The sequence below is a fragment of the Bos grunniens genome, chromosome 9, assembly GCF_055505025.1.
Source record: "Bos grunniens cultivar Pamir isolate PY7600 chromosome 9, Bosgru_T2T1.0, whole genome shotgun sequence".
Classification (NCBI taxonomy): Eukaryota; Metazoa; Chordata; class Mammalia; order Artiodactyla; family Bovidae; genus Bos; species Bos grunniens.
In genome coordinates, this window is record NC_141173.1 from 90,233,790 (window position 1) to 90,253,764 (window position 19,975).

The 19,975-nt window shown below is 41.3% G+C and overlaps 1 protein-coding gene across 23 annotated transcripts in view; it reads right to left on the reverse strand.

Moving 5' to 3' along the window:
• SYNE1 (spectrin repeat containing nuclear envelope protein 1) overlaps positions 1-19,975 on the reverse strand; it is a 500,805-nt gene that overhangs the window by 164,871 nt on the left and 315,959 nt on the right. For 15 of the 23 annotated variants that reach the window (XR_015133337.1, XM_086318390.1, XM_086318387.1 and 12 more), the window contains 4 exons: positions 13,688-13,855; positions 13,246-13,407; positions 4,505-4,711; positions 2,826-2,999 (listed from right to left, as the gene is read on the reverse strand). Coding sequence is in view for 19 of the 23 variants with exons in the window: in XM_086318390.1 (XP_086174516.1) it covers positions 2,826-2,999; positions 4,505-4,711; positions 13,246-13,407; positions 13,688-13,855 (711 nt within the window). In the remaining 4 variants the exon portion in view is untranslated. Of the gene's footprint in view, positions 1-2,825; positions 3,000-4,504; positions 4,712-13,245; positions 13,408-13,687; positions 13,856-19,975 lie in introns of those variants that run through there. The other 8 variants (XM_086318389.1, XM_086318388.1, XM_086318382.1 and 5 more) reach the window with 2 other exon arrangements.

Below are 19,975 nucleotides of genomic sequence, written 5' to 3' on the forward strand. Positions count from 1 at the left end.
CTAATATTATTCTGTGCAGGACTGCCTTTTCCATTAGGCAAGGCTATCACAGAACTGAAGGCCCCTAACACATCAAGGGGCCCAAGAAAATGTCTTTCGTTTAAAATCAGAGGAAAAAATGATGATGATAATAATTAATATGTAATGATATCACCTCAGGCTTCGGGAAGATCCCCTGGAGGAGGGCATGGCAACTCCCTCCAGTATTCTTGCCTGGAGAATCCCATGGACAGAAGAGCCTGGTGGGCTACAGTCCACAGGGTCGCAAAGAGTGGGACATGACTGAAGCAACTTATCATGCACCCATGATAAACCACCCTGGATTATATTAGCCTCTGTACCCAAAGCAGTTACAAAATACAAATATAACTTTTAGTATTTCTATAGTGGAAGAGAGAGGTTCATGGAAACAAAGTACCCTGGGCCCCAAAAGTCATAACAGGACCCTAATTCCATATAATAGCCACAGCTATGATTATACTACTGGCTCAGATGCCAGATTTATTTGCATGAGGAACTGTCATGCATTTGTGTGATTTCACAGGCTCTGAGTTTTGAAAAATACTGCCAAAGTACCACTTCAATACTTTGTAAGAGTCCTGAAATATATTATCTCAGCTATGCATCTTATGTATAACTATAAAAATAGAGATATCAAAAAGGAAGAGGTGGGAGTAATGATGAAACATAATTTTGAAATGCTAGTACATGTGGTAATTTCAAGTCCTAGAAGGCAATGCTAAAAATACGTGTCTCTTTTCAGAAAAGTAACTTTAGAAAAGATGATAAAAGAAATAGAAAACAGTCGCACATGGCTCTCTATTCTCTACCATCAAGGCAGAAATGCTTTGAAGACACATAAATAAATTGTCCACAGACTTCCCTGGTGATCCAGGGGCTAAGACTCTGTGCTCCCAATGCAGGGGGCCCAGGTTTGATCCTTGATCCGGGAGCTAGATCCCACATGGTGCAACTAAGACACAGCATGGCCAAATAAATAAATAAAATAGTTTAAAAGTTTAAAATTATAAGTTGTAAAAAGAATTAAAAAACCTAAATTATAATAATTAATGTTAAAAAATCTCAATCATAAGGGATGACCAGAATGATATACTATGTATTAAGAAAAGAGATGGCATTCATAACTAATGGCTGTGCATATTTCCTTCAGTCCCACATGTATGAAGTCATGTACACTGATATTTAACCTTGCAGATTAGACTGTTCTAGAGACTTGCTGGTTAAATGAAAAAGCTTTTAAAACAAACTTCACCCACCCGTAGTGTAAAGTCTACTATGATGATACTCTTTGAAGTCAATGACTGGTACATGGGAGTTCAGCATCTATTCTCTATGCTTTATATGTGTGCTTGAATGTTTCCATAAGGAGGTAAGAAAATAATATTACAGTAAAAACTTTGATGTCATTACCTCTTACATTAATTGCTAAAGACCGCACGTTGAGGAAGGAAATTCTCTGCCCCAGAAGACAACCTTCCCATGTTGAGTCTGGCTGCCTATAACTACAGTTTTGCCAAGTTTTCCAAATAATATTTCTGAATTAAAACCAAAATTGCAACGGCCCACCTATTCTGTTGTTTATCCACAGTCACTGATACTAATTCTGTGCATTAGGTACTTATATTCCTTACTAGCCACCGAAATGGACTCTGTGGGAGAGGGAGAGGGTGGGAAGATTTGGGAGAATGGCATTGAAACATGTATAATATCATGTATGAAACGAGTTTCCAGTCCAAGTTCGATGCATGATACTGGATGCTTGGGGCTGGTGCACTGGGACGACCCAGAGGGATGGTATGGGGAGGGAGGAGGGAGGAGGGTTCAGGATGGGGAACACATGTATACCTGTGGCGGATTCATTTTGATATTTGGCAAAACTAATACAATATTGTAAAGTTTCCAAAAATAAAATAAAATTAAAAAAAATAAATAAATAAATCTGCCATGAGTTCGAGCAGGCTCCGAGAGATGGTGAAGGACAGGAAACCTGGCATGCTGCAGTCCATGGGGCCGCGAAGAGTCGGACGCGACTGAGTGACTGAAAAACACCAAATCTTTACAAAAATGTCCTTCAGGAAGCTGAAAATTTTCTAAAGAGTAGATACTGTTGGTAAAATTTTCAAAAGACTAAGCCCACATCTGGATTTAATTTAAGCTTTTATAAGATATTGTTTTTCTCCTAAATATGTAAAGTATATGGATTGTGAAAAATCACATATCCATGCCCCAGTTTGTTACCATTATACTTTTCTGTAGTTAAAAAAAATGTCTTGTGGGACCTTCCCTGGTGGGCCAGCAGTTAAGAATTAGCCTTGCAATGCAGGGGATGTGGGTTTGATCCCTGGTCAAGTGTGCGTGCATGTGTACTCAGTCATGTCTGACTCTTTGCAACCCCATGGACTGTAGCCCGCCAGGCTCCTCTGTCCATGGGATTATCCTGGCAAGAATACTGGAGTGAGTTGCCATTTTCTCCTCCAGGGGATCTTCCCAACCTAGGGATCGACCCTGTATCTCCTGTCGCTCAGGCATTGGCAGGCAGATTCTTTACCACTGAGCTACTTGGGAAGCCCCGAGATCCCTGGTCAGGGAATTAAAATCTCACGTGCTAAGGAGCAACTAAGGCCATGTGCTATAATTACACAGCCCACATGTTCCGGACCCCATGCACCACAACCAGAGAACCTGTACTCCCCGACGAAAGATTCTGCATGCTGCAACTAAGACTCGACACAGCCAATAACAGATACATTTTTGAAAAGTCTGCCTAATGATGTTGGCATACTCCTTTGAGACCATTTTTGTACCTGGCAGTCCACTAACTGGGCCTCCATGTCCATGGGCTCCTTGGGTGACCCCAGGGCAATGTCCAGAGTGGCCTTCGTGCTCAAGAGCCAGTGGTCCAGCTGATCAGCTTCACAGCGATACCTGTTCAGGGCTTGTTCCTGTCTCTGTTCCTCCAGCTGATCGTTGAGTTTCTCCTGATGAATTAAGTAGGATGGAACACAGGTCATCCGAGGCAAAATCACCAGGACTCAACACACAGAGCAACGGTTCCCAGCCTTGACTGCACACCAGAACCACCTGTGAAACTTCAAAAACAATCCCCGGTGTTTAGACCGCGGTACAGACTGGTAAATCAGAATTTCAGGAGGTGAGCCTCAGGATTGGTATTTTTTAAAAACTCCTACAATGACTGTATGCCTGGAGTTACTGTTCTTAAATAATACACCTACAGAACAAGGCAGATAATGTGGATGACAGAAACTGGTCAATGGTGTAAGACAGTAGGTAACTTGACTTCAAAGTTTGGGTAACTGTAGGGTGTAGTGGGGACCATGGCAACTGAAGAACATACTTGGTGCATCGAAAAGGGTAGAACCATGCAGTTTCAGGCAACTGATCTCCTACAGGAAGGAGTGGCCCAGTGCTGTCGCTTTCTAGAGCAAAGGCAAAACTTCAAAAAATTTGGATAGGTCTCTGAGGATTCTTTACTGATGGCAAATAATCCGTATTTTTTTAAAAAATCCAAGCCAATCACTTCATTTCACAACTCCACATGGGTTTCACAGAGTGACTGGAGACAATATCAATGAATTAAAAGGTTAATTATTAAGACACTATAAAGTATTTTATTTTAAAAGTTATTTTATTAAGAATCCATTATTTTTAATCAATTTTTATTAAATTGTTTAGAGATTAGAGTAGAAACATTGATTTAAAATTTCTCCAAAATAGGAAAATATATGGACACATGATTTGATCAGCTTTAAAATAGATAAAACTGGAAATATCCTGTGTCCCTACCAATAGGACAAAGGTTAATTGAATTATGGTATAATCTGCAGCTAAATAAAATAATGTTAAGCGGATAGCAATAACTGATTTTGTGCTAGAGAAGCTGCCAGACCCCAGAGATACAAGAACACAGACACTTCATAGGATCAACAATATGAACATCATACATGTTTAAGGCCAGGAAAGGTAAGAGAACAACAACAACAAAAGGAAAATAACTTATTTTTGTATGGTAGTGTAACTAAAATTTATCTATTGAGTATTAAAGTTAACATGAGAACCAGAATATTCTCATGAATTAACGTGCTTGAATTGGCTTCCAGTGACTAAGGATTTATTTTTCACAGCATTAGCAATGCTATTCATAAAAATGGTCTTATTTAAACATAGCAAACTATTATGCAAACCTTCTACAATTATTCCCCACAAAGCTCATGTCTACCCAGTATTGGCTCTCCACTGCCTCAGTTCTGCAGGCCTGAAATGAGTCAGAAACGGGTGAAAAGACACATTCATGGCTCCACACTGACTCAGGGCTCTATTCACGAGGCCGTGCACACACAATATACCAGCTTCTTTTGAGTGGGAAACAATAGACATGTCATCACGTAAGTAGCTGGACATACTTGTCAACCCAACCTCAGGAGTTAATCTGGACGTGAGGGGCACCCCCAGGGTGGCCTGTTACCTCCAGAAGCTGCCGCTTCCCAGATGCCTTCATCTTGATGGTGGACATTCGCTCCGCCAAGACGGTGAGCGTGGACTGCAGGGCCAGCTGCTCTGCCGGCTCGGACTCCGGGGACTCAGACACCAGCTCGTCTGCGAGGGCCGACTGCAGCTCGCTGATCTCCTCTTGGAGCATGAGGATCTCATCCATCAGAGCCTGAGGGAAAGACTGTGGAATCACACTCCTGTGTGCAGTTTTTTGCACTGAGGAATCATGGCACTTAGCCAAGCTCACTTGGAAGTCATTTAACCAACAAATAGGGGGCCTTCTAACCTAAGTTTCAAAATGACATTGCCAGACTGAAAGTCAGGAAGTTTCTGACTTTAAGATCATCTGCATCAGTAACTTAAAATTAATTAATCTGGGCAAATCAATTAATCCGGCTTTCAACAGGCTCGTCTGTAATCTGACGGGGTGCGGGGGGGTGGTATGTGCAATTAATTCTGAGTCCACAATTCTGTGTTGAAAATAAAATTCATCACTTTCTTCCTCAACGTGACTCCTCCCACTCCAAATTTCCCTGAGTCTGGAACAAGGCTACATTTTAATCGCAAACTCATATCATACAGGCAGGAAGAATCTGTCACCTGCTTCTACGCCGTTGCCCTCCCCTTACTTTTCTCCTCTCCCTAGGTCTAAAATTTGAAGCTTCTCAGGGCTACTTTCTAGACCCTGTTTTCTCTCTTCACAATCTCTCCCAGGCCTTGTCCATTGCCAAGGCTTTAATTCCTTTCTCCCACTATAAGACACTTAGGTAGAAGAACAAAATCTCCCACTTCAAAAGGTCTCTGGCATGCAGATTATTTTGAGTTGAGAACAACGAAGGCCCAAAAGACTCAGGAAAAAACTCTGACCTAACTACCTAAAGAATCTATCTCGGAGACATTTGCAAAGAATAGGAGTGGGTGTGGTGAGGGAAATTTAAGGAGTCCAGTTTGCATCCCTCTGTCTCTGAATGGCCCGGCTAACACACGCTTCCCAAGCATTTGCTTGGTGTCTCCTCGGGCAGTTCATTTCTGTGTTAGACAAGAGCCCACTCTCAGACTCTGGAAGGGGTCCCCCTTCCTGCAACACAACTGCCTTCACCTCCAAAACATCTTGTTTGTCTCCTCTGCTCCCAACTAAGTCACAACCATTTCCTTATCTGAATTGCTCTCATAATCTACTAGGTGGAGTATCTGCTTAAACCCCTTTAAAAAGATAAATCAGATCCTCTCACTCCCTTGCTTTACAATACTTTGTGGCTTCTTGCCTATGAAATAAAATCCAAACTCCTTACAGTATTCATGCATTCTCACACCTGGCTGCCCCCGGTACCGGGCTTCCTTCTTGCTCACTGCATCCCTGCCTTCAATCACTCCAAGATCCCCAGTGCTTTCTGCCTCAGGGCCTTTGCACATCCTATTCCCTCAAGGTTTGGAATGCTCTTCTCCTCACTCTCCTGAGATGGGTCTCTTCCTCCATGGAGCCTTAGGTTAACTGTCTCATTTTCAGAGAGGCCTTTCATGACTGCTGCTGCTGCTGCTGCTGCTAAGTCACTTCAGTCGTGTCCGACTCTGTGCAACCCCATAGACAGCAGCCCACCAGGCTCTCCCGTCCCTGGGATGCTCCAGGCAAGAACACTGGAGTGGGTTGCCACTTCCTTCTCCAATGCAGGAAAGTGAAAAGTGAAAGTGAAGTCACTTGGTTGGGTCCGACTCGTCTCGACCCCATGGACTGCAGCCTACCAGGCTCCTCCATCCATGGGATTTTCCAGGCAAGAGTACTGGAGTGGGGTGCCATTGCCTTCATGACTACTCATTTAAAAACAAAACAAAACAAATCTCTATTGCTGTCTTTGAATAGCATCTTATTTCCTGTTTAACAGTCATCACAATTATACACTGTATTTCTCATTTTTTGTATTTTATGATTCGCTCTTTAGCTGGAATCTTGTTTTTTTTTTTTTTTTTTCATTTTTGTGGCTGTGCCATGCAGCTTCCCCCACCAGGGATGGAACCCGTGCTCTCTGCAGTGAAATCACAGAGTCCTAACCACTGGGATGCCAGGGAAGTCCTTAGCTAGAATCTTGACAGGAGAAATTCTTATTTGGGATTTCAATGATGCATTAAGAAAAAAAAAAAGCCCCTCCACAGGAGGGACAATCATGACCCAAGTGAAGAATCACTGATTTTATAGTTGCCAATATTTCATAGTTTGCAGTATACCCCTACTTGCATGATTCCCATCTCTTCCGCAGACTTCGCTGTGAGCCAAGCGCCTCCTCAGAGTGGGCTGTCAAGAGATGTTAAAACCAAAAAACAGACCCTCTTTTTTCCCTAATATCAGGATGTCATCATGTCCAATCCCCGTTTAAGTAAACTATGATACTGAAGTATGTATATACATCTAGAAAAGTGCAGGCAGTAAGTGTGCAGTTCTGTGAATTCTCACAAACTGTATCTCCTCATGCTCCTGCACCCAGACTGAGAAAGTGAGCATTCCCAGGACTCTACAGTCCCCTTGGACTTCATCCTGTTACAGCCTTTCTGCTTTCCAGAGGTTACCACGGGGCGCCCTTGCAAAGCCATAGATGCTTCTGTCTGGTTTTGAGCTCTCCAGAAACAGAGTCACTCCTGATGTACTGTCCTGTGTCTGGCCTCTCTCACACCCTCCACGATTGTGACTATGCAGGCAGAAGGAGATGACCCTTTTCAGGGTTGCATTGCATTCCACTGTCTCCTGGTTTGAGGGTCTTGTCCATTTAAGCCTTTCTAGTGGTATCTCACACAGCTTTAATCCATTTCCCTGATGACTTCCCTGGTGGCTCAGATGGTAAAGAATCTTCCTGCTATGCAGGAGGCCCGGTTTTGATCCTTGGGTTGGGAAAATCCCCTGAAGAAGGGAATGGCAGCCCACTCAGGTATTCTTGCCTGGAGAATTCCTTGGACAGAGGAGCCTGGTAGGCTACTGTCCATGGGGTCACAAAGAGTCGGGCATGGAGTGTGAGGGGGTTTCTGGCTTCTAGTTCTGTTCCACTGACTCATGTGGTGTTTTTGCTAACATAACACTCTCATAATTATTATAGTTTTATGTCTCACTCTCATTTTTCAATTTTATTCATCTTCTTCAAGGCTGTCTTGGTGGTTCTTAACTCTTTTCATTTTCAATATATATTTTTTCATACATTTACAATATATTTTAGAATTATCTTATCAATCTCTACCAAAGAACTTGCTAGGATATTTTCATAGGATTGTAATAAGTTTACAGACTATTATTGCTTGTTATACATTCAAAATGCTTTTCATCCAGTAAGTTATTTTCTCCTATTTTATAATCATTTTTGGTATTTGATTGCCAAAAATATAAAATTCATATCATTTGGTCTGTTTTAAGTGCTTCTCTATAACTTGTCTGACCTATTGTCCTTTTTTCTGCACTGATTCTCTGTACAAGATGAGCCCCCTTTGCTAATGCACACCACATCCACTCTCACTCTCTCATTCTATGCCTTTCCTTACATGTTTAATAGTGCCTCCTACCCACTCCTGTTACTATTCCAAACTTTCAAAATCCTTGTTTTCCCAACAGATCTGTTAGAGTCTCCTTTCATTTACCTCCCACCACTGTAACACACAATCATCTCACTGGGTTATGTATAACGTGCTGGTAATTCACTTCACTCCCTAAATCATATGTTCATGAAAAAGTCTATTTCAGCTGTGAACACAGTAGGCACTCTGCATATCTAGTTGAATTAATTCCAATTCATTATAGACAAAACAGGTATCTGAATCATAAAACAACCAGAAAAAAAAAAAATCTTCCTCATTTAATCTCAGTGGATTTACCAATAAGGTATAGAGTGACGTGAACTACTTCCTTTTCAAACTCACAATGTTGTAAGCAGCTATCCGAATGTCCTGAAGTAAGGGATAAAGGAATTAGGAATCCTAGAACTGCTAATTTCCATACTGTTAGAGTCAAGCCTCTCTGTCCATGCTTCAGTTTACTCTCAAGGGAGAGTGGATATTTTGGGGAAGGTTGTTAAGTTTTAACTTCAAGACCCACTAGGCAAACTTACCAGGAGATGGGATTTCCTTTTGTGGTGATGTAAATGTTTTGAAACCAGATAGAGGGGGGCGATTGTATAACCTTGTAAAAGAACTAAAAGTCATTGAACTGTACACTTTAAAATGGTTAATTTCATGTGATGTGAACTTCAATCTAAAAAACAAAAAAATCCAGCAGTTGAATATGTCTTTGATCTGTAACTCGTTTCAACTGGTGGCCAGCTGCTTCCTTTCCTACAGCACCTGACTCAAAACTAAGGAGAGGAGATGAAATGTTCCTCTTTGTGTTTCTAACTTGTGTTTACAAGGAGGGCATGTGTATGACCAGTCTGGCTTAAAGTACCTTGGGCTTTTCTAAACTGACTCTGGGGAGAACACGGAGTGCACGTCTGGTTCAACAAGAAAGGAGAACATGAATTTCATTGTGACTTTCATAACTGTCTACACCAGCTCAGTCCATCTCAAACTTTGAGCAGTTACATATATTAAAGAAACAGAACCAAAATAACCTCAGAGCTCTGCCTCCAAACTACCACTGGGTTCGGGTAGCAAAGATAACATACACCCACAAAGGGTTAGCTGCCCATGATATGAAGGTCCCGTAACACGCAGAACAGCCACAAATCAGCTCATGAACTGCACTGATGTCTCCAAATTAAACCTATTGTTCAATTTCAAGAGGGTACCAGGAAAGGCACAAGACTCCACCCAAATTCGGTAGATTTAGACAGGTGTTTAGAGGAAAATCATAGGAATTAGAATAGCTCTTTAAAGAAACATTACTTCCCAGAGCATGTTGGGGAGAAGAAAAAAATTGAAGTATTTTTATTAACCTTTAGAAAGTACGAAAATCATATTGGCCCCTCTTACCCACATTCTTTATTTTAAAAGAGTAATTCTCAAAGTGTGCTCAACAGTCCCATAGATCTGTCTCTTGCTTCAACAGTGATTGGACAGAACAGATCCAGGGTTGTCCCTTTCCCCAGCCTCAGACCACCCTCCAACCTTTTTTCCAGTCGCAACCTTTAGCATCAGCCACTCAGCTGTCCACGATCACCGGGACCAGCCACCATTTGTTGAGCTTAACTCCTTATTAACGATCAACCATGAGCTCTCAGATTCGTCAGAATTATTCCACTGAGGTGGAGGCCGCCGTCAACTGCCTGGTTAACATGCATCTGCGGGTCTCCTACACCTCCCTTTCTCTGGGCTTCTATTTCGACCGTGACGATGTGGCTCTGGAGGGTATGGGCCACCTTTTTCTGCAAATTGGCCAAGGAGAAGGGCGAGGGTGCAAAGCATCTCTTGAAAATGCAAAATCAGTATGGCATCCGTGACCTCTTTCTGGACGTGTGGAAGCTGTCTCAAGATGAGTGGGGTAAAACCCAGGATGCTAGGGAAGCTGCCCTTCTCACAGAGAAGAACCTGAGCCAGGCCCTTTGGGATCTGCATGGCCTGGGTTCTGCCCGTGCAGACCCCCACATCTGTGACTTGCTGGAGAATCACTTTCTAGATGAGGAGGTGAAACTCATCAAGAACACGGGTGACCACCTGACCACTTCTGCAGGCTGGCTGGTCCCCAGGCTGGGTTGGGCAAATATGTCTTCGAAAGGCTCACCCTCAAGCACGACTAGGAACTTCTGGAGACCAGTGGCCATTGAGAAGTCCCCGTAACGTCAGGGCTGCCTGAAACCCCTCTCTGCAGCCACTAGGCAGCTTTTTAACACTCAGGAGCCCTCTCTCAAGCCTTGGACCAAATGGAAACGATAAAGTGTTTTTGCAGCATCAAAAAAAAAAAAAAAAAACCTAGAGTAATTCTATCATATCTTAGGATTTTTAAAGTATCATTCCAGAAGCCAAAAACCAATTTAGGTATTATGATACCATTAGCTTTCCATGTAGGCAGCACTGTCCCAGAATTTGCAGAATTTAGGTACAGACAGCAAAAGTTAGCAAAAGTAGGTCAGATGGAAAATGTTAGATTTGTGGTGATACAAGAAATTATACATTATTTATATTTCCTTCCCTCTCCTTAGAGCATTAATATACTTGTTAAGTTCAAATGATGGGTAAGCACTGAATTAGAATTACATCTCCTCAGTGCTATAATTGTTAGCATCACCACTCTCAATTTAGAAAGGGATGAAAATCATGTGGTTGGCCTTAATGACAAGAAAAGTCACAGGATAGTTTCTAATTTATAATGCTTAGCATTAATGTGCAATTTTGAGTTTTCGCCATTAGATCCCTTAAACAAAATAATAATTCTGTACATTCAGTTTGTGTTTTCATACTAATGCCTGAGAGGCAGGGTGATGCTGGTGATTGAGAGTTAATTTGCATCTTAATTCTGAACTCTGGAAGGTCAAGGCAGACCACCAGGATCCTACTTTCTGTTAGTAAGTGCTGTGGGACCCAGTGAAGGGTCTTTGGGAGCTGTGGTCTGTCACCTGGAACACAAGAATGATGAGCCCTGAACAAACACAGTGATCAGAAAGTACCTGAAAGTAGAGAGAGTCAAATTTTGTAAACTGGGACGCTGACTAAGCCTGTGACACTTAGATTCACTCTAATCAAGCCTTTGGACAACTTCTCCTCAATCTTTTTTGTGCGTGCATGATAAGTTGCTTCAGTCATGTCTGACTCTGTGCAACCCTACGGACTGCAGCCTTCCAGGCTCCTCTGTCCATGGGATTCTCCAGGCAAGAATACTAGAACGGGTTGCCGTGCCCTCCTCCAAGGGATCTTCCTGACCCAGGGATGAAATCCATGTCTCTTACGTCAATCAGGTTCTTTACCACTAGCGCCACCTGGAAAACTCCCTAATCCTTTTTGGTTGCTTAAAAGAAGCTGTAATCAAATGCATGGATGTTCTCTGGCTAGTACAGGTACAGTGAAGGGTTGGAGAGGTGAGGGGCAGACAGAGCCCTGGGAAGCACACTGGGGCCACCCAGAGAGGCCCCTCAGGTGACAATGAAGTGGATGTTGACAATTACAAAACCGAGGTATCAGTTAAAAGGACTGTGGTGCTCAGGGGAACACAGCATGGTAGTAATAGAGACCTAAGTCCCTGACAGTCCTTGTGATCGGCTTGATCCAAGCAAACAAAGGTTAGTTTTAATTTCGTATTTTTATAGCACCCTCCCCAAGCCAAATGGACTGTGGGTGATTTTAAGATAGCAGAAAGACCCACAGACGGTCATTTTACCAAAACAAGGCCTGTAAAAATGGATCCTGTACACTCTGATGTCTATCTTAAGAAGCTATGAGAATGTCAAAAACCTGAAACCACTATTTCTCAATACTGTCTCTAGATGAATTGTTTCCACTTTTGTGTTAATACTTCAAGGCCCTTTATTGTAAAATAGTACAATTTTATCTTGGACTATACATATAAACAGGCAATGTATGCCAAGGTTACTGTGGGTTCTAAAACTATAATGATGTTAAGTAAAGACAGAGTACACAGTTTCATTCTTAGAGCTGACAAATTTCCCAGTCTTTATTTGATAGACACATATATCATACCATGTTTTCACAGCTCTAAATTAGCATCTAAAAGTATCTCTGTTTCCCTCTGCCTTTGATAGGGTTGTTTTATGCTTCTGAGATCTGGTCAGGGCAGGCAGCATTTTCCTGCGCCGTGGTGATCGAATATTTAGGTGACTGTAAAGATATTGATACCCCTCAGTATCTTGGACTCAGTTAAGTGTTAATAGTAATCTGATAATATTGCTAAAGCATTATTAACCTATGCACTTAGCATGCATTATAAAGTGATGCATTTCTAACAGTATCTGAGCTAGGTTAATGTAATCATCTCATCTCTGTTTCTCACCTAAAACTGAAGCATCATCCAATATATCTTTTTCCTTTTTTTCCCAGTGTACCTTTTAATAAATGATTTAAGTCTGGGACAACCACAGGATTATAATTTGGAAACCCTTTTTCTTCAACTGCTTCTTTGCGCGCTGAAGTCTCAGAGCTATTCTAAGTGATAAGAAGGTACCGGGTACACACTCAGTTGCTCAGTCATGTCTGACTCTTTGTGACCCAAAGACTGTAGCCCACCAGGCTTCTCTGTCCATAAGATTCTCCAGCAAGAGTACTGAAGTGCATTGCCATGCCCTCCTCCAGGGACACACTGGCTAAGTTTCTTTAAACAACTCACTAGAAGTCCAGTGGTTAGGACTCTGTGCTTCCACTGCAGGGGGCACGGGTTTGACCCCTGGTCAGGAAACTGAGATCCCATAGGCTGGGCAGTGCAGCCAAAAAGGATAAATTCATTAATTTAATTAAAAAAAAAAAACAATACCCAGAGAGGGTAGATGTGGGGTGCCTTTTATTCTTATGATAATAGTTCAAAATGAAATAAAAATAATGTGGCAACAATAAGGAAAGACAGTTTATGTAATAATAAATGTGAAAAAGCAACACCAACGCCTGAATTTCTTTCTTCCCCTCTTGGATCCCTTCCTAAAGCAATGATGGAAACAAAACCACCACTTGGAATCTTGCTGACTCTGTAACAGTTGATACAGTGAAACATGCCAGCCTGCTCTCTTATGCACCGGCTTGAGCAGTCAGTCATAAATAAGGGTGCACCAGTTTGATCAAGCAAGAAGCTGAAGTCATGGCTGTTCTTACCTGATGTTCGGCCATCTGGCTCTCGGGACTCCTGCCCTGCTCCAGACTCTCACTGAGTTTCATCTCGATGGCCTCCATTTTCGTGGAGATGGACTGGAGGGAGTCCTGGTACTTCTGCTGGCGTTCCAAGGCTTCATAGAGTGTGCGCTGCTTCTCGCTGATCTAAAGAAGAAAAGGGATATTACCAAATGTTTCCCACCCCTTATCTTCTAGATTACGACATTTCTTTCCTCACTGCTTTACCTCTGTGACCCAACTGAGGCTATTCAACTGTACATGGGATGTGTAAGCATTAGGCACTAATTTCATAAGACAATCGCTAAGGAAATCTAGTGTCTTGCGTGTGTGCACAGTTGTGTCCGACTCTTTGCGACCCTAGGACTGCAGCCCGCCAGGCTCCTCTGTCTCGTGGGCTAAATAATCCCACATCTGGCAGACTTACCACATTCTTTAAGGTTTCCCAAGAGCGCTGCAGATCGTCCAGCTTCGCAGTAGCGGAAGGCTCCAGTCCCGGTTCATAGAGCTCTTGGGGTGGCAGCGTGCTGGGGGGAACCTTGGCAGCATCGGTCTGTAACCTCTCAGGAGATAAGGCTTGGTAATAAGCGATGTCCTGTGGGAGCAAGGTACAGTGTTAGATGCAAGAGGAGGACAAAGCTTAGGTCACTGTGCTTGTCATGCAGAGGAAAGTTTTAGGATTCATACCTGGCCCTGGGGGCTACAACCATCAAAGTTAGTAAACTCTTGTGATAAGAAGGTCATATCAAAGCACACTGTTGTTGCTTTCAAATGTTGATTCATATAAAAAGCAATTTACCAATATTTCAAGTTACCAAAACTCATTCCTATTTTATATTTGGCAAAATTAAAATACAAAGAATTTAACTGGTATACACACTTCAAGACTGATTAACCAGAAAAAAAGGAGAATCTAAATGATGTATTTCCTGAAACGTTGATGAATATGTTGATCAGTTTTGAACAACTTTTAAAAACCTTTGATTTAAACACATTTAAATCTCTGAAAAGTTTTTTTTCAGGTATAGCCAGATTTTCAACATTTGAGTTCTTTATTCACAGAAATTAATTTAAATATGTTAGATACGTTATTTAAATATGTCTTAATTAAACATGTTAATAAATAAATTACTTAAATTATAAATATATTAATATTTAATAAGGGAAAAGGTAATGGGGAGGCTAAAACTACTCTAAGAAACAAATAATAAAGAGGTTTTCTTCTATTCAATTCCTGGAAGAACACAAGAAACAAAGTGGATGCTGAAACAGGAGGCTTTTGAATTTTTTATATCTTGGGCAATAAGTAACATGACATGTTTTATTAGTATTGATAATAGAATTTACTATATCAAGATACATAATTCATATGCTTTTAATTGTTTTTATGGTTGTGTATCTATATATTTATAGAAATTGAAGGGAGTACTGTTTATATTGTGGAAAATACTATTATAAATTTCACTACTTCCCAGTTGTACTGTTTAAGATTAAAAACCTGAGCCTTTTTGATGATGTCTTGGTAAAAAGTACTGAAGGCCCCAGATACCTGGGAAAAACCAAGGCAACAGCAGGAAGGAGCCTGGTGTCTTGGGGTCAATACTAGGGCAGAAGCAGGGTCATATAGTAGAATGAGTTCAGACAGCAGTCTGACACTGGAGGAGTCAGGACACCTGAGACCCCAGGTGAAATTCACCTTCTAAGTAGCTAGAGAACTGGATCCTCGTAGCTCTGTTAGTAAATCATCTGCCTGCAATGCAGGACACCCAGGTTCGATTCCTGAGTTGGGAAGATCCCTGGAGAAGGAAATGGCAACCCACTCCAGTATTCTTGCCTGGAGAATCCCATAGACAGAGGAGCCTGGTGGGCTACAGTCCAGGGGGTCACAAGAATCTGACAGGACTGAGCAACTAAACCACCACCACCACCATAGAATTGGAGCAAGTCACTCACATCTTGTGCATGGACTCCCTCATCTGCACAACCCTGGGTGGATTCGAGGATTAAATAAAGTGATATCTGAGTGGCCATGAGACCCTCTACCATCTTCTTATTGCTGAGGCCTCCAGGTAAGTCCTCCACATTTACTGATGACACTGGAGCATGGAGACTGGTTCCTTTTCATCCCTAACCCTGTCACTCATCTCGAGCAGATCATCTTGGTATTTTCAAATCCCTGACAACCTTATATCCATCCATCCTCGCCCACTTGCCCTCCTTGAACATGACAGGCTGTCATCACTGAACTGATTCACCCTGAGTATATTTCTGACTAAGTGATGCAAACCATTCTCTTGCCAACAGCTGTGTTTCCTTTGCCCCTTTAAGTTCTGCTTCAAACACTTGGAAAACCCCAACTATGACTCAATCCAACTTTTCCTTACAGAATGCATGTGTGTGTGCACACATGTACACACACACACAAACTGGGATATTTCTGCAACTTCTCAAATTTTCAAAGGTCTGTCTATATTCAGACTCACCTCTATTTCACTCTTTCTAGTCCTCTTGAGTAAAGATAATCCTCTTACCTGCCCCTACAACCTCATCCACCTTCCCTTTCTCAAGGATTTGGGTTCATTAATATCTACTCCATCTCCACTGACTTTCCCCTTAGCATATAAATAAATCTTTTCCGTCTGCAAACACCTACACACAGCCTTCTTTGGTTTTTTTCTTTTAGGGTATCATATATTAAAAGTTATACAAATCATAACATAATGACTCATTACACACAAATACAATTTGCACACACATTTGTAACCATCATTTTCTCCCTTTTGCTTCATAATTCAGTTTCTGAAGATGGTAGTTTACACTTAATATGTTCACCCGTCCACTTCTAAATACCCAACTGAGCCTTGATTCTAGTGAGGCCACTAAAAGCGCTCTGGCCATAATCATCAGTGGCTGTTTTCTGTGATATAAAATGATTATTTTTCGAATCTTCTCTTGCCTGGTTTCTCACTGGAATTCAGTACCACTGATCATCCCTTCTTGGAAAAGACTTTCCTTTTACCCTCTCTGTTCTCCTCCGACCTCTCTCGTCATTCAGTCTTTCTCTTTTGTTTCGTGCACTCATTCTTAAACACTGCTATATTTATGAGCTCCAGACTCACATAATGAGTTGTACAAGTTGATCCCATTGTCTCTTCAAATTCAATACTTGAAAAAACAAAACAAACAAACCAACCCAAAAAAACACATGGAGGATAAGAAATGGATTTAGGAAAAATGACGTTTTGTCCATCTTTCAGTGAATGGATGAAGTTTTATCCATCTTTCTAATCACCTCACTTGGGATTTATTCTCCATTCCTTCTCTCCCTGACCACGACTGCACATGTAAGGATGAAGTTCTACACCTTTGCCACAGCACAGGTTGGGTTCAAGTTCAAGTTCACGCTATAGGGATAACTACGTAACTCTCAGGTTGCAAACTGTCAGCCTGAAGGTTGCCTCTAGCCTGCATATATTTAGCTTGGCTTATACAGTGTTTTAAATTGTTTCGAATTTCTCTTCAACCAGAAAGGGAGCTTTTGTAAGAATTCTGATTCATGGCTTCCTCTGCAAACCGGAAGCCAGGTAAGACAGGATTCCACATTCACATGCGCACGGTAATTCTAAGAGAGGAAAGGCTGCCTACGTCACGTGGGGAGGCTCTGTCAGGGCCCCACAGTCCCCCGGCTGTTTCTTTCATTTACATCACCAGTAAATGACTGGTGATCAGTCATCAGTCTGCATAACTGGACCAGACACCAGAGTGTGTAAACTTTTGTCCCTCACTCACTTCCCTGGCTCTAGATTTGTCCATCACCATCCTCCTGTCTACACTGATACTGAAGAATCTGTTCTAAAGCTCACTTCTGTGCAGAGCTTCTAGTTAAATTCCTTCAGTGGTTAACTATTAGCTCCTGGACAAAGTTCAGATTCTTTCGTGTGGCATCAGGGTGTGTTTCCTATATCCCCCTCAGCTTCATTTCTCCCCCCATCTCCTTCGCCAAATCTATGCTTCTCCCATTATTCTGATGTTATTTGCAGTTGCTTTGCTAGGCCGTTTTCCTTCCTGCTGCCTGAAAAAACTTCCTATATGTGCTTCTTTCTGCCTGAAAGACTTCTTCTCACTCTAGAGCACTCCAACTGCACCTGACTTATACTACTTTAAAACTAAAGGGGGGAGTCCTCGACCCACTGAACTCCAGCCTTGTTTAGGTACTTACCCTGCGTCCTTCCTTCACATTCTGCTTCCCACCCTCAGAGCACTTGTCCCACTCCATGGTCACCGTGTGCCTGCTCTCACACAGACTGTGAGTTCCTTAAAAACTGTGCAAGTGTCTGAATCTGAGCATACCATGGAGTGTTTGGCAAATAACAGGCAGGTATATACATTCATTGGGCTTCCCTGGTGGCTCAGTGATAAAGAATCCACCTGGAATGCAGGAGACTTGGGTTTAACCCTTGGGTCAGGAAGATTCCCTAGAGAAGGAAATGGCAAGCCACTCCAGTGGAGAATCCCATGGACAGAGGAGCCTGGTGGGCCACAGTCCATACGGTCACGAAGAGCCAGACATATCTTAGCAACTAAACAACAATAACATATACATTCATAAAAAAACTGTATATGTAAAAGCACTTTTTTTTTTTTTTTTTTTGCTGCACTGCATGGCATTTAAGATCTTCTAACCTTCTCAACCGGGAATCAAACCTGTATCTTCTACATTGGAAATGCAGAATGTTAACCACTGACCACCAGGGACGTTCTCTAAAAAGACTTCTTTAAACTCTATTATTTTGCTTACATGGATGGTATTAATAGTACTATGAGTGTCCACAAGGAAAAGCAAATAGTTGTTTTGATGTAAAAATTTTAAATATTATAAATAATGAAAGCCCAAAAGAATAAAATAAAATAAATTTGTTACAAAAAAAATCTGTTTTCTGGCTTCTGTGTCTCAAATTTCTTAAAATAATTTGAAAATATCACCTTTTATAGATTAATAATTTGCATCTATTTGAGGACTACATAGATTTAATAAAATAAATTGATTAGTTCTATAAGTAACTACTAAATATTTGTTATAGTGAGGAAATCATCCCTAGAAATATCTCTTGTTGGTTACGCGTCTACATTAAAGGAGTTATTATCTAGCAGATTCCTACGGAATTAAATTTGGAAACTACTACATTTTGATTCCTTTTCCAGGCTAAAATGTGCTTTCAGAATCCATATCACATTTAACTTTCACAATGTGGTGAATTAAGTAGCACTTCTTCCCATTACAAATGAGGGACTTTCCAGGTACATGCAGCTTAGCAGAAGAGCTGGGATCCATCCCCAGCTTTTAAACTGGAGACAGGGATTCTACTTACTACAATACTGCTCTTTTCAAACTTCTACTTTCCTCAACTCTTCCGAGGAGGAGCCCAAGTCTTGGCTTGCTTTTAATAGGATCAAGAATCCTGCAGCAAAGTCTGGGGATGTCTCATTATTTCTCTCCTCAAGTAAACTAAACCGCTATCACATTTCAGCTAATAACTACTGTCAGAGACAGAACACACTGACTGTGGGGAGATTAGTTAGTTATATAATGGAGATCTACTTACAGAGTAGCAAGCACACAGTCTTTTTTTTTTTAACAGCTGCGATTTTATAAAGCAGTTATATTTGGCCCTTCCTAGAAACAGCTGTGTACATTCTGTGCGGTGTTTTGTGTCTGCAAACTGGAACTTATGGGAATTCTAAACGCTTTCCTCAGCTTCAAGAGAAAGTTTTGTAAATGCAGGCTCACTGGCCATGTTGCAGTATTTGTTCATTTTCCTCTGACTTACATCACTCGATGAGAATTGCATGTGGCTGGAATGACGGGGTCAATTTGTTTGAATAACACCAAGCATAACACTTTTGCTTTCTAACAACTTCCTGGGAGTAAAGTTGTCTGACATGAAAGAAATAAAGATCTTTTTCCCCTAATTTATATAATTTATACAATACTATGTCAGGTTAATATTAAAATTTAAATCAAAGTTTTCCTGTGATCTGGGAGGGGGGTCAACATGGGATTAAGACAAAGCATAATTTTGCTCATAATTTGGAGATTTGATTGAGCTTGACAGTTAAAGCAACTGTAATGAAAATGCTTGCATACAACATCATTTACAGAAGACTTTCACCTGTACAAGGAAAGACACTTCATAAGATGCAGCACTGAGATTTATTATTTTAGAAGAGGGATATTCTTTCCATAGTGTTAGTCCAACAGTCAGTGTTCATTGTTCAACTTGGAAACTTTAAGAACATTAAACCCATCGTATAGGATACATTTTCTTACACAATAAAAAGCTGACTCTAGCCATATTTCTATGATTCTAATGACATCTGCGGCCACAGGGAAGAACACATCGTCAAAGAATGAGTAATTCATATTTTAAAATCAGAATTTGGAGAACAGTTTCCCAAATCCTCCAGAATACTGTGAACTTCTCCTTTTTTAAAATTTCCCCTAACACTTTTGTTATTATTCAACTTATGGCCACTTTTCTAACTCAACTATAAGGTGCTTGAAAGCAGGGGCCACTGCTGTTTCATCCTTTATTATATCTCTGGATCCTAGCACAAGATTTCATGCCAAGCAAGCTAGCTAGCTGATAATGAATGAACTGATACTTTTCTTAGAGCTCCACAGATTTTTACCACGAGAATTGTTTTATCGAAAGAT